This window comes from Myotis lucifugus, unplaced genomic scaffold (assembly GCF_000147115.1).
Source record: "Myotis lucifugus unplaced genomic scaffold, Myoluc2.0 scaffold_296, whole genome shotgun sequence".
In the NCBI taxonomy this organism is placed as follows: domain Eukaryota; kingdom Metazoa; phylum Chordata; class Mammalia; order Chiroptera; family Vespertilionidae; genus Myotis; species Myotis lucifugus.
The window spans coordinates 1235554-1249387 of NW_005871344.1; the positions used below are offsets into that span (position 1 = coordinate 1235554).

General features: G+C 51.0%; 1 protein-coding gene across 2 annotated transcripts in view; it reads left to right on the forward strand.

Annotated features, from left to right (window-relative positions):
• DHCR24 (24-dehydrocholesterol reductase) overlaps window positions 1-13298 on the forward strand; it is a 25665-nt gene extending 12367 nt beyond the window's left edge. For both annotated transcript variants that reach the window (XM_006100026.3, XM_023763648.1), the window contains 4 exons: window positions 2621-2764; window positions 8011-8208; window positions 8596-8774; window positions 10581-13298. In XM_006100026.3, coding sequence (XP_006100088.1) covers window positions 2621-2764; window positions 8011-8208; window positions 8596-8774; window positions 10581-10734 — 675 coding nt within the window. In that variant the 3' untranslated portion in view covers window positions 10735-13298. The remainder of the gene's footprint in view (window positions 1-2620; window positions 2765-8010; window positions 8209-8595; window positions 8775-10580) is intronic.
• Window positions 13299-13834: the final 536 nt, after the last annotated feature.

Consider the following 13834-nt stretch of genomic DNA (forward strand, 5'->3'; position numbering starts at 1 on the left):
TGCTCAAGAACATGTCCCTGTGTGCCAAGCACTTGCGCCTAGGCCCCTGCAGCACCGTGCCGTGGAGTCTCACTGTGGCCCTGGGAGGAGGCAGCCCGCCTCCTTTTCACAGAGGAGGCCCAGGGACAGGAAGTGGCTTATCTAAGTGCCAGGGTGGGAGCTGGAACTCAGGCAGCCACCTGGCTGCCCCAGCTGTGTGCCCTGAGAGAGGTGAGCAATCTGGCTTCTCTGGTACAAGGGGTTCCTGATGAGTCCGTCGAAGAGCACCTGTCTCCAGGTCCCCTCAAGTCTCGATTTCATTATGCAGCGGGCGCCACTGCTAGGAGTGCGGCCAGGCCCCTCGGGGGGTTAGCTCAGGTTGCTATGCGCCCGTTGGGCTTCAGTCTCCATGCCATCAGCAGGCAGAGGCCAGCACATGGTGTCCTCCATGCTGTCCTCTCAGAAACAGTTGGACAGACAGGCTCTGTCACCCCAGTTTCCCGGTACATGGTGGCCTACCAGCAGAGTGGCCAGCACGAGAGGATGACACCCAGAGAGCAGCCACCCAAACTGTTGGTTGGCTCCAAGGTGAAGGGGGTCGGCAAGGAGATGTGGGAGTGGAAGGCCAATGGGGACCAGGAGCTGAATACTGTGCCCCCCACTGTGGTCAGGCATCTGCATTGCTTTTTAGTCTTCCAACCACCCCAGGGAGTAGTCATGTCTCCAGTTTGCCTGCATAGAAAATGAGGCTCAGAGAGGCTAGTGTCAGCCTAGGGTCAGCCTAGTGTGTTACAAGTGGGGAAAAACAAATTGGGTAGGAGTATGTGCAGAATGGTCCCACTTTTATAAATCTATGTAGGTACATAGAAAATAAAACCTAAAGAATGCACGTTAGTTTTAGTAGGCTACAGGGATGAGGCTACAGAGCTGTCTTCCCAAGTCATATTTCTTCAGTGTTTCAAATTTTCACAGGGTATATGTTGCTTTTAGAATCAGGAAAGAAATTAATAGCTTTTTGTTTTGTTTTGACCATACCCACATTCCAGAGTCCACCATTCAAGGTTCTTGGTCTTGTTGTGTAACATAGGGTGCGTCCTTGGACTGCTTCTTGGCAGCCTGTGGCCTTGGACAATCTGTTCGACCTTGAAGATTCTCAGTCCCATCCATGAAACAGGGACAGCCCCGCCCTGCAAGGTCATGAAGAAGATAAGGAACAGACTCACTATGTGCCAGTGACGCTGCCTAGATTGTGGCTACTCTGGGGCTGGCTCACTTCTTGCCTCTGTCCCTCCCTGATAGTCCCCTGGCAACGTTCTTCCTCTCCTCAGTGGCCTCCACTCTCTACTTCCGACCCTCTGCTGAGCCCACCAGCTGGGTGTGATCCTACCTGCCCCATAAAACTGGGTGCCTCTCATCCCTGAGAAGCTGGTGTGTGTGAGGCCTGAGCATCTGCAGTGTGTGTGTGTGTGTGTGTGTGTGTGTGTGTGTGTGTATCATTTTCAATAGGCACCAAAGACACTTCCAGAGAGTGTGTGTGTGTGTGTGTGTATATATATATATATATATATATATACACATTTTGTTTGTTTTTTTGTTAATCCTCACTGAAGGATATTTTTTCCATTGATTTTAGAGAGTGGAAAGGAGGGGTGGAGAGAGAAAGAGAAACATTGATGTGAGAGAGCCACATCAATTGGGTTGCCTCTCACAGGCACCCCGACCAAATTGGAGAACCTGTAACCCAAGCATTGAACCCACAACCTCTCGGTGTACAGGCTGATGCTCTAGCCACTGAGCAATGCTGGCCAGGGCCAGCACGTATATTTTTAATACCATTTTACAGGTGAAGAAATAGGCTGAGAGAGTGGCCCGCCCGAGGTCGCACAGCTGGTGCCTGAGAGCCTGTGCTCCTTCGGGGTGCCGCCCCGCTGCTCTCCACTAGCATCTGCCTAATTCATCTCACAGATGAGGAAGCTGGGGTCCAGACAAGCTGGGCACACAGAAGTCTTGAGCCATTTAGGACCGAAGGAATCATCAGCTGAACAGACCATGTAGGCATCGGGGCCACAGGACTGGTGCTGGAGAAACACGTTGGTTCACTCTGCGAGCTCCCTCCATTGATGGCCTGCTGGGGCGAGCGCTGCGCTCAGGGTCGCGGGGCTTGGTCTCCAGTGGCAGGACAAGTGCCGAGGTTAATTAGTGCTGTTGGCCCCGGGACCCAGTGAGGAGATGACCCGTGCTCGGTGTTGGTGCCAGCGCCCGCCTGGTGGGCGGCAGGGAGGGAGGGATTCACCGGCATGGAGCGTTGCGTTGTGAGAGATGCTGGTAAACATTTGCGCTTTGGTTTTCTCATTGAGAAGGAGCAGCAGACGAGGTCGGGTCACCAAGCCCACTAGACTGTCAGAAACTAGCTGTTGGGCCTGGGCACACCACTTACCCTCTTTGAGCTTCTGCCCACGCTGCTAGCAAATTCCCGCTGTGCTTAACCTTGCCAGGCTGTCAAGAGTCTCAAAGGCGATAATAGACATGAAAGAGCTTTGAAAAGGCCAGGAGTGCTGAACAGAAGCCGGGGATCGCTGTTACGCTCTGCTGGCCCTTGGTGCTTGTCTGTGGGCTGACACAAAGCCCTCTGTCATTTCAGCTGAATAGCATTGGCAATTACTACAAGCCCTGGTTCTTCAAGCACGTGGAGAACTACCTGAAGACAAACCGAGAGGGCCTGGAGTACATCCCCTTGAGACAATACTACCACCGGCACACGCGCAGCATCTTCTGGGAGCTCCAGGTGAGGCTCGGGTTTCCCAGGTCCTGGCTCCTCCCGCCCTGCTGGGCAGGGAACCAGGGTAGTTAACACGGTAGCCACACTCTCTCCCTCGGGGGAAAAGCGTGGCTTTGTCCTGGGGAATCGGAACACCCTCTTACACAGCAACACAGTCGCTTCTTTCTGAGGGATCGGACCATCTTCACTTAAAGCGACAGGCTGTCACTGAGCACCTGAGAATGGGGTGCTGGGTGGGAGATTTGGGGAACACTGACCTGTTCCGTCGTTGAGGAGTTGTAGCCTCGCCAAGCAGACAAACATCACCTTGTAAAGAGGAAGCGGTCAGTCTAGGGTTGGAGGTAGCCTAAGCTTGGCCTGGACAGGTGAGCAAGAATTTGCTGTTGTACGAGGAGGGATGGGGAGCAGGAACCTGTTAAACAAGGGCCTCGGGGAAGGCCTCTCAGGGGATGACTTATGAGCAGGGACCTGAAGGTAGGTAGGACAGGCCATGCGGAGCTCTGGGAGAGAGCGCGCCAGGCAAAGAAAGTGTGAGCACAGTTCCTCAGGGGGCTGCATGGGTGTTTTTCCTTTTTGCTTTTAATTGAAGTGAAATCATATAAAATGAACCATTTAAAATTATACGATTTAAACAAATAAAAATAAAATTATACCATGTAGTAGCATTTAGTACATTCATGATATTGTGCAATCATCACCTCTCTCTAGTTCCAAAACATTTGATCACCCCAAAAAGAAATCTGGTACCTATTAGATGCTTCCCTTTCTTCCTTTCCCTAGCCTCTCCCAACCGTCAATCTGTTCTGTCCCTATAAATTACCTGTTTTAGATTATTTCATATAAATGGAATTATACAATATGTAGCTTGTTGTGACCGGCTTCTTTCACTTGGCATGATGTTTTCAAGGTCCAGCCATGTTGTAGCATGTATCAGTACTCATTCCTTTTCATGGCTGGCTAAGGCTCCATTGTGTGGGTAGACCACAGTGGGTTTATAAATTCATCTGTGGTTGGATGTTTGGATTGTTTCCACCTATTGGCATTGTGGATAATGCTGTGAACATCCATAGACAAGTACTCGTTTGAGTACTAGGTTTCCATGCTTTGGGGTGTATGCCTATGGGTGGAATTGCTGATTCGTAGGGTAACTTTGTGTCTAACTTACTGCAGAACTGCCAAACTTTTCTCCACAGTGGCTGAGCTACTTCACACTCCCAGCAGCCGTGTTCACTTTCTCTACCTTCTCACTGACACTTGTTATTTTCTGGGTTTTGATTATAGCCATCCATCCTAGTAGGTGTGAAATGGAATCTCATTGTAATTTTGATTTGCACTTTCCTAATGACGGGTGATGTTTCACATTCTTATTGGCCATTTGCATATTCTTTTGGAGAAGTGTCTATTCAGTTCCTTTGCCCATTTTTAATTGCATTATCTTTGTTGCTGAGTTGTAAGAGTTTGTATATTCTGAATACTGGACCCTTACTGTACCAGATCGATGACTTATAAATATTTTCTCCCATTCTACAGGTTGACTTCTCGCTTTCTTGATAATATCTTTTAATGCACAAAAGTTTTTAGTTTTGATGAAGTCCAGTGATCTATTTTTTATTACTTGTGCTTTTAGTGTCATATCTCAAAATCCATTGCCAAATCCAAGGTCATGAAGATTTGTCCCTATGTGTTCTTCTAAGAGCTTATAGCTTTAGCTCTGATATTTAGGTTATTGATTTATCTTAAGTTTTTTATTTTTTTATATTTATTTTTAAATATATTTTTATTGATTTCAGAGAGGAGGGGAGAAGGATAGAGAGATAGAAACATCACTGAGAGGCCTAACTGGTTTGGCTCAGTGGATAGAGCGTTGGCCTGTGGGCTGAAAGGTCCCAGGTTCGATTCCGGTCAAGGGCATGTACCTTGGTTGCGGGCACATCCCCAGTAGGAGGTGTGCGGGAGGCAGCTGATCGATGTTTCTCTCCCGTCAATGTTTCTAACTCTCTATCCCTCTCCCTTCCTCTCTGTAAAAAATCAATAAAATGTATTTTTTAAAGAAACATCACTGAGAGAGAAACATCATCGATTGGCTGCCTCCTGCACACACCACACTTGGGATCGAGCCCACAAACTGGGCATGTGCCCTGACCGTTAATCGAACCAGGACCTCCTGGTTTAGCCACACTGGCCGGGCAAAGTTCAGTTTTTATATGGTGGAAGATATATGGTTATCCAGTTGTCATAGCGGATTGCATGCTTTTAAAAAACAGCACAAAAATCCCTGAGCTAGAACCCTGGTGGAAAATGAGGTCACACAGCAGCCAGAGCCTAGATCATGCGTGTCTTTATAGATCAAGGAAGGACTTTATATTTTACTACAAGTATGATAGGAAACTGGCGGGGGTTTTGCACAGAAAAGTGCTTTGACCTGATTGTTGTTTTAAAAGAATAACTTTGACAACTAGATGGAGGGTGACAAGAGTGGAAGAGTAGAAGAAAGATTTCTGTTGTCCGGGGTGGTACAGGGGAGGAGGAAAAATATGTCAGATTGGGGGAGTCCGTGAAGGTGGGGCTAACCCCTTCCGGACAGATTGGCCCTGATTATGATACCAAGGTTAGAGGCCCAAGCCGCTGGGAGGGTGGAGGTGCCATTGACTGCCATGGGCAACACGGGGAGAGGTCTGGGAAGGGAAATGGGAAGATTGGTCTGGGGATGTCAGTTTGAGATCCTTTCAGACATCTAGGTAGGGCAGCGAGTGGGCAGCTGGCTCCACATCAGGACTCCAGGGCGGAGGTGAGGTGGCACATACAGTGTGGGAGTGATCAGCATTCCGGGTGATCCCTGCATTCCCGTCACACCTGGGCCATGCCTGGCTGGTCCAGTTCCTTCCTCTCATCCAGCTAGTCAATCAGCAATATTTGGGGTCAGGGCTAACTAGCTACATAATTTTCAGGACTCTGTAGAAAGCAGGGGAAAAGTGCCATCAAAGGTTTTAAATTATGTTTCTTCCTTCCTTCCATGGTCTCTCTCTTATCATAAATATTTGCTATTTCATGTTATTTTCAGTAAATAAAAGTTAAACATTTAAATCTTATTTCCCTTCTTGTTAACATTCACATTCTGCTAACACCTCACCTTAGCGACTGGTGAGTAAGGAAGGACTGAAAGCAAAGGGGCCCTGGGCCCTGTCCTTCCCTCCCTTTGCTGTCCTCGTGTTCAGCAGTGTAGGTGGTTGGCTGATACAGGGAAGTAAGGACGGGTAGATAGGTTGTTCATGTTTCTTGAAGACCATTGTCACAGGGGCTGCCCCTGGGGTTGGGATCCTGGGTCAGGGTGGGCCCACTGGACCCGTACCTGTGGTGGGGCCTGCAGCCCAGCAGAGCAAGGAGGCCAGTAGGGGCTGGACACAGGTAAAAGCCCAGGGCAGCTGGGAGGCTGAGGCCCAGGAGGGAAGAGACTGTGGTGAGGGTCCCTGCAGTGACTGACCTTGGTGTGCTGGCGGCTCAGGACCAGGAGTGAAGCCAGGGCCATGGGACCCGGGGTCATACGAGGTAGAAGGACGGATCAGGGGCTAGACAGAGGCAGGAAAGAAGGGCCGGGCACACTGTTTAAACCTGAACTTCGCGAGGTTGAGACTTTGGAAAAGGAGTGGTTCCAGCTGATAACTTTTGGCTAACAATGGACTATTTTTAGGGGGGAAAATATAAATGGTTTTTAAACATTAAAAAGGTGATGCCGTCTCACTCGGAACTGAAGGCAGGTGAAACAAGACTACAGGAGTCTCACATTTTCTGCCTCTACGAATGAGAGATGCCAAAGTTTGATAACACGAGTGCTGGCCAGGGTGTGGGAAACTGCGTCTCCTACGTTGTCGAGGAGAGTATAAAATGGTGCAGGCTCTTAAAATAGAACCCATTAAAATTGCATACACTGTCTGAAGCAGAATTTTCCACTTCTAGGAATTTATCTTGCAGGTAAACAGACGTGTAAATGGGCAAGGGCACATGCACACAAGGACATTCATTGGAATGCTCAGGAAATGACCTACACTCCCGTCAGTACAGAACTGATTAAATAAATGAAGCCACATCCATACAGTAGAGCAGAGGTCAGCAAACATTCGCTGTAAAGGGCCAGGTAGGAGTTTAGGCTTTATGGACCATGAGGTCTCTCTAGGAGCAACTCTGCCCTTACAGCCTGAAAGCAGCCATAGACAGTGTGTAAATAAATGGGCATGGTTGTGTTCCAATAAAACTTTATTTACAAAACCAGAGGGTGGGCCAGATTTGTCCCAGGAGACTCTCAGGAGATACTGTAAACCAGTGGGCTCATTACTGAACCTGTGCCAGACCTTGTCCACCACAGTGAGAGCTGTCCCTGGATGTGCGACCTTAGAAAAGTGGTTTAAGGCCCTGGCCGGGAGGTTCAGTTGGTTAGAGTGTCATCCCATACACCAAAGTTGCAGGTTCGATCTCCAGTCAGGGCACATAAAAGAAGCAACTGATGAATGCATAAATAAGTAGAACAACAAATTGATGTTTCTCTCTCAATAAATTTTTTAAAAGAAAAGAAATTGCTTAAGCTCTCTGAAGATTCCTCTTCACACTCAACAGCATTTTTCTCTCAAACGCTCATGGATGTTTGCTCTGTGCCAGCCTCTAACCTCAGCAACTAGGAAAGCAGTCATAGCTGCCTTACCTTATTTTGTTCCAGGCACTGGACTGAGTGCCTTGCATTTGGTATATCACTATTCTTTTTTTTTTTTTTTTTTTTTTTTTTAATATATTTTATTGATTTTTTACAGAGAGGAAGGGAGAGAGATAGAGAGCCAGAAACATCGATGAGAGAGAAACATCGACCAGCCGCCTCCTGCACATCTTCCACTGGGGATGTGCTCGCAACCCAGTTACATGCCCTTGACCGGAATCGAACCCGGGACCCTTCAATCCGCAGGCCGACGCTCTATCCACTGAGCCAAACCGGTTTTGGCTGGTATATCACTATTCTTATAAGTCCCATTTTACAGATAAGGAAACTGAGTTCAGAGAAGTTAAGTGACATCCCAAGGTCATCACAGCTGGTCAATGCCAGAGCTGAGAATCAAACCCTAATCCAACTGGGTAAATCCTGGGTTCCACTATGCCCCTCCAAATAGGAGGGGCGGACCCTGTCATACATGTTGAGCACTGAACGAGGACCTGGCTCCTGGCCCCGGTTGGTTCCTTCTCTCTCTCCATCTTCAAACTCTGTCTTTCAGGACATCATCCCCTTCGGCAACAACCCCATCTTCCGCTACCTCTTTGGATGGATGGTGCCTCCCAAGATCTCCCTCCTGAAGCTGACCCAGGGCGAGACCCTACGCAAGCTGTATGAGCAGCACCACGTGGTGCAGGACATGCTGGTGCCCATGAAGTGCATGATGCAGGCCCTGCACACCTTCCACAACGACATCCACGTGAGCTGAGGCAGGGCAGGGTGGGCCGAGAGCCATCCCGTGGAACCCATGGTCTCCCTGAACCGTGGGACTGCCCATGCCTGCCCTCTGGGCCTCAGTGTCCCCAACTGCAAAATGGACCTGCTCAGCCATGGCCCTGATGGGAGAGAAGTAGTAGGGCCCAGGGACGAGCACACCATGAGCTGCTCAGATTGTGCCCTCTGGTGTGGTGGAGTTGGGTGCTCCCAGCCCAGTCTTGGGGGTTGGGATGAAGCTGTGAGCAGCCAGAGGAGGGGCCCCTGGACAGTGCTGCAGGGCCTCCATTTAGGTCGGGGTGGTGTGGGCCAGCTATGAGCGTGTCACCTGTTGGAGAGAGAGCACTAATACCCTCCTCCCTGGCCCACCCAGGTCTACCCCATCTGGCTGTGCCCGTTCATCCTGCCCAGCCAGCCTGGCCTGGTGCACCCCAAGGGAGACGAGACCGAGCTCTATGTGGACATTGGAGCTTACGGGGAGCCACGTGTGAAGCACTTTGAAGCCAGGTCCTGCATGAGGCAGTTGGAGAAGTTCGTCCGCAGCGTGCATGGGTGAGTGGCTCAGAGTGTGGCACAGTCCCTTTGGCCGCACGCCCCAGGGGACTGCTGCAGGGGTGTGGGGGAAGGGCCCAGGCGGCCAGCTCTAGAGCGGGACCAGCTGGTCGCTGCAGGACTGTCACTCACTGAGGCGGCCGTGCTTCGGGAAGTACCTTGTGAAAGGTGAGGTGGGGGTGCTGGGCTCCTGCCCCTCTTCTCTCTGCATCCGCTCCTCACCCTGGGGCAGATGATGGGGGTTTCCCATATGTTCAGGGGCTGCCACTCCGGGTTAGAAAACCAAAGCTAGAGAATCGAAAATGGCGGAGGTATAGATGGACGTGTCCCCTGCCTTGTCCTGGAGCTGTTAGGGCGAGCAGCTGAAGCGGGTAACATACAGCCCAAATAAGCAGAGGATATTCAGCTGAGAGACAGTTTGCAGCCGGGAAAGGCAGAGGAATCCTGGAGAAAGCGGATTAAAGTTGGAGACTGCGGCTGAAATCTCTCCCGGAGCGCAGGAGCGCCGGCTCAGCTGCGGAGACCGCGCCATCTTGAGTGGCTGTTTTTTGGAAATGTATACTGTACACCCAAAGACCCGGCATCCAGAGATCGGCTGCTAACCCGGAGACACCGGATCTGGGACAGCGCGACTACATGGAGTCCTGCTTCTCACGGAAAGCAGATCCAAGCAACAGCAGCCTCCTGATCACCACACCCCCTGTCTGAGGATCAGCAGCTGTGTGTGAAGCCTCCCCCCACCAGCCAGAAGAGCCACCACAGCTGTGAACAGCACCCACCAGAGGAGCTGCTACCAACTGAGGAGCAGCTGCTACCACAACCGCCCGAGGAGCAACCACAGCTCAAGGAGCCACTGCCACCCAGGGAGCAGCCATTAAACGACTCAACATCTAGATATGTCAGTGAGATCAAACATGGGTAGACAAAGAAACCCCCAAAGGAAAGAAAAGGAGGACTCACCAGAAAAGCAGCTAAGTGATACAGAGGCATGCAACATGACAGAAAAAGAATTCAGATTAAGGGTCCTAGAGTGCATAAACCAGTTGGAGGAAAAAATCAACAACTTGTGCAAGAAGCAAGAAGAAACAGATGGAAAAATCAATACCTTATGTAAGAATCAAAAAGAAATGGATGAGAAAACCAAAGCTAAACTAAGGAGGGAGGAATTCATGACTGAAAGCTACACAGAGGCCTGGATCAGAACAGTGCTCAGAAAACGGCCTGGAACAAGCTCCTGACCTACACAACACGGACAGACCTCAGAGTAACTGTGAAAGAAGCCAGGAAAAAGGAGTGCCAATGTTTCCATTTATATAAAATTCCAGATCCCTGGATGGTAGACAGCAATGACCCCTTGGGGTGGGGGAGGTCATTACCTCGACCGAGGTGATGGTTTCTAGTTTGTATACATAAGTCAGACTTAGCAAGTGGTACACTTTCAATATGCGCAGTTTATGGAACATCAGTGAAAAAGCGCAAAGAGCGCAGTCAGCGGCCTGTCAGGGAGCCCGTGTGGTGCACTGAGCACGGGGGAAGCCCGAAGTCCGAGTTCTGCTCCTTACTCTGCCTCCACTGCCAAGCCACTTAACACCCTGAGCCGCAATTTCCCATCTGCAAAATGGGATTAGAATTCCTGCACCACCCTGCACTACTAGGTCATGAGGGGATTAAACAAGGGAAATCCAAAAGCGCTGCCTGCCTGCAAAGTGGGAGCCACAGAAGAGCGGTTGGGGTTCTCTCATCCACTTCCCCTCCCTGTCCCACTGCCATCGCCTCCCCGTCCTCACCCTCATCTCTGTTCTGCAGGTTCCAGATGCTGTACGCCGACTGCTACATGAACCGCGAGGAGTTCTGGGAGATGTTTGACGGCTCCCTGTACCACAAGCTGCGGGAGCAGCTCAATTGCCAGGACGCCTTCCCCGAGGTGTACGACAAGATCTGCAAGGCCGCCAGGCACTGAGCCGGAGCCCGCCCGCAAAGAGACACTCCCCCCGTAGCCAGCAGGCATCTTCCCTTCACTCAAACTCGGCTGCTCTCCCAGATCCACACTTTCAGAAGCAAACCCCTCCAGAAATCCCACGCAGACAGGCCCGACTGACCGCTCCCAGCTTCCAGGGGCCGCCCAGCGGAGTGGGAAGGACTTGGGATATGGAGTCAGGTAAACCTGAGTCCAATTCCCGTTCAGCCACTCATTCGCTGTGTGACTCTGAGTGAGTCACTCAGCCCCTCTGATCCTGGCTCTTCATCTGTTGACAGAGGGTAACAGTATTGCCTACAGGCTGTGGTAGCTATCATTGCTTCCCATTCAGCATCACATCTGACTGAAGTGCTCCGGATTCAGTGGTTGAGTCCCGAGAGCTCCATGTTGGGTCACCTGGGCACAGGCGTGGCTGGAATGATGTAAGGTTGCCCTGGAGTTGCACCGCTATTGCTTCAGTCAGCTAGAATTGCTCCTCACGGGAGAAGGAAGGTTCCTCTCCATCCCTGGGGTCTCAGGAGGGCAACAGATGGGCGGGCAGGCCCAAGAAGTGCTGTGCCAAAGCCAGGTCCGATCCCAAAGTTTTCTCTGCCGTCCTTGGTGATCCTGCCCCTCCCTCCTTCACGCTCAGGCTTGCATGCCCCCCGGCCATCACCGAGTCTACTCCTAGTGGACCATGTCCCTGGGGAAGACATTTCAGGTTGAATCCTACCCCGGCCTAAGCCTGGGATTCCGGCACAGGTAGAACGAGTGGCTTCTGCTCTGAATTGGATCCAGAGGGTCTGGGCTCATTCTCCGCTTCCCAGCCCCCCAGGCCTCTTATCCCCAGCACCTGCTTAGTTGTGGGGGGTGCGTCTGCGTTACTCTGATATCAGGGTGGGGTGGACCACACTCACAGGAAAGTGGAGCCGGCCATTGTTAGGTTCCATGTGGATCCTCACTGTGGGGCTGAAGGAATAGAACATCAACTTGATTTCTCCAACCACTCATCCCCTTTGTTTCTTTCTCCCCCCACCCCCAGCTGTAGTTAATTTCAGTGCCTTACAAATTCTAAGCTCAGAGAAAAGTTAGCTCCGTTTCCGTTCCAGAGGGAAGGGACCCTCCCTAGGTCCTCCCCCACTGACTAAAACTTGGTTGTTTATGCAACTCCATCTTAAGACCTGCCCGGCCTCAGCTAAAGACCCAGAATCTGAGGAGGAATTATGCCCTGTGAGCGAAGGTGGAGTTGAGTGAGCCGTGCCAGGCAGTGACATCTGAGAGAGCTGAGTGCACACTGCAGCAGGAGTTGGGAGGCCTGGGTTTCAGCCCCTGGTGTATTGTCAGTGTGCTGTGCAGCTGTGGGCAAGTCCTTTGTTCCTCTGAACTAGTTTGTCCTCGTTCCCTGGGGGCCATTCTGCTATAGAAGTGCATGGCTCTCTCAGACCCCGTGGTTGCAAAAGCCATGGAAAGCCTCATTTGTGTGGAAAGTCAGAGGAAAAATAAATGAACAAGTGGACCCTTGGGGGGATCTGTCATTTACGGTCCTTCCTTCAGCCCAAGGCTGGCTCTCATCTCATTTTCAGAGAGGCTTGCAGGAAGTGTTGGTCTTGTCACTGTAGGTTGCCCGAGTCCTCAGACTCACGCTTTGACTGACAGATGCTCACATACACACACACCCCCGCCCCCCAGGGCTGGGCACACTGCAAAGTACCTGAGCGTGGTCCTGTGAGTGCTGGGTGCACGCATGGCACTCAGAAGACAAAGGAACTCCCTTCCCCTTTGGCCTCTGGGAGGGGGCATAGGGAAAATATAAAAACCCCGTTCTCTAGCTTGTATGCAAAGCACGTGAATTCTGGCATTAGCATTTAGTGGGCCCATGTGCTCCAGGTTCAACTGATGATCCTACTTGCTGTAGAGGAATGGTTAACCTGGGCAGATTAACCCAACAGCTAAGGCCCGCCCATCCTTTCACCAGTGAGACCTCCATCCATAGGCCACTGGGAATGTGGCCAGAGATGCCGGCAGCCTCTTGTTTTTAGTCCCACAAACCAAATCCTGTCCACAGACCTCACCCGGAACTGGGGCTGGGCAGGGAAGGTCTTGGGATTGCACCAGCCTCATGTTAATGTTTTACTCCAATAACGTGTTGCCTGGAAAGGGCAGTCTTCCAAGCATGGTGAGCTACCAGCTTTCTCGTAGCCAGTCCACCACTGTCCGTCCGTGTGCTGGTTCCAGATGGCGTTGAACTTCGCACTGGGGGCCAGTGTGTGGAAAGTAAAAGGACAGGCCCCTCCCTCCAGGGCCGTGAGTTTCGTGGCGGCATGAAGGTTTCCTGTAAAATCACTTATAGCCAGTTTCTTCGGCTGGGCGGATGTATAATTTAATGTGGTGTTGCTAAAAGGGAGGGTGTGTGTGTGTGATATTTTTCCCTCCTTGGTCGCGGGGCGGAGGAGAGGGGCAGGAGTCTCCCTGGCAGGCACTGTGCCTGCTACTGTCCAGAATCCTTCATGTCCCTGCGGCTGTGTGGCCGCCGCTTCTGTAAAAATAAAAGTGTGACCTGGAAAGTAGCCTTTGTTGTTTCTTGCTCTGGGGACCCCGATGTGGAGTCAGACCTGGCTCAAGTGCAGGCTCTGCCACCCACCAGGCCCGTTTCCCTCTGAACCTGCGTGCCCCTGAACGAGGACTGGAAGAACATAAGGGACGGGACATGTTCATTAGGGCAGTGGGCTCATGGGTGACTTTCTGTCCTTGTCACAGTGTGAACTGGCGTGGGTGTTAATAGGACCTCCCATCCACCCGGTGGAGAGCAGACTGCAGGGGGGAGGGGGGGAGCAGGGGAGAGTCCAGGTGAGGCGATGGGCGACCAGATGGGGGGAGGAGGTATCTTTTTTAAAAATATATACTAATTCTGAATCATTCTAAGCATGAGAATAGTTTTCTCAAGTTTTTCTTTTTTCCTTTATTTTTATTTTATTTTTCCATCACCATTTATCCCCCCATACCTTCTTTCACCTCACCTTCCTCTCCCTCCCTGCAATCACCATACTGTTATCCATATCCATGAGTTCTTTCTTTTTTTTAAATCTTTTTATTTGTCCTCACC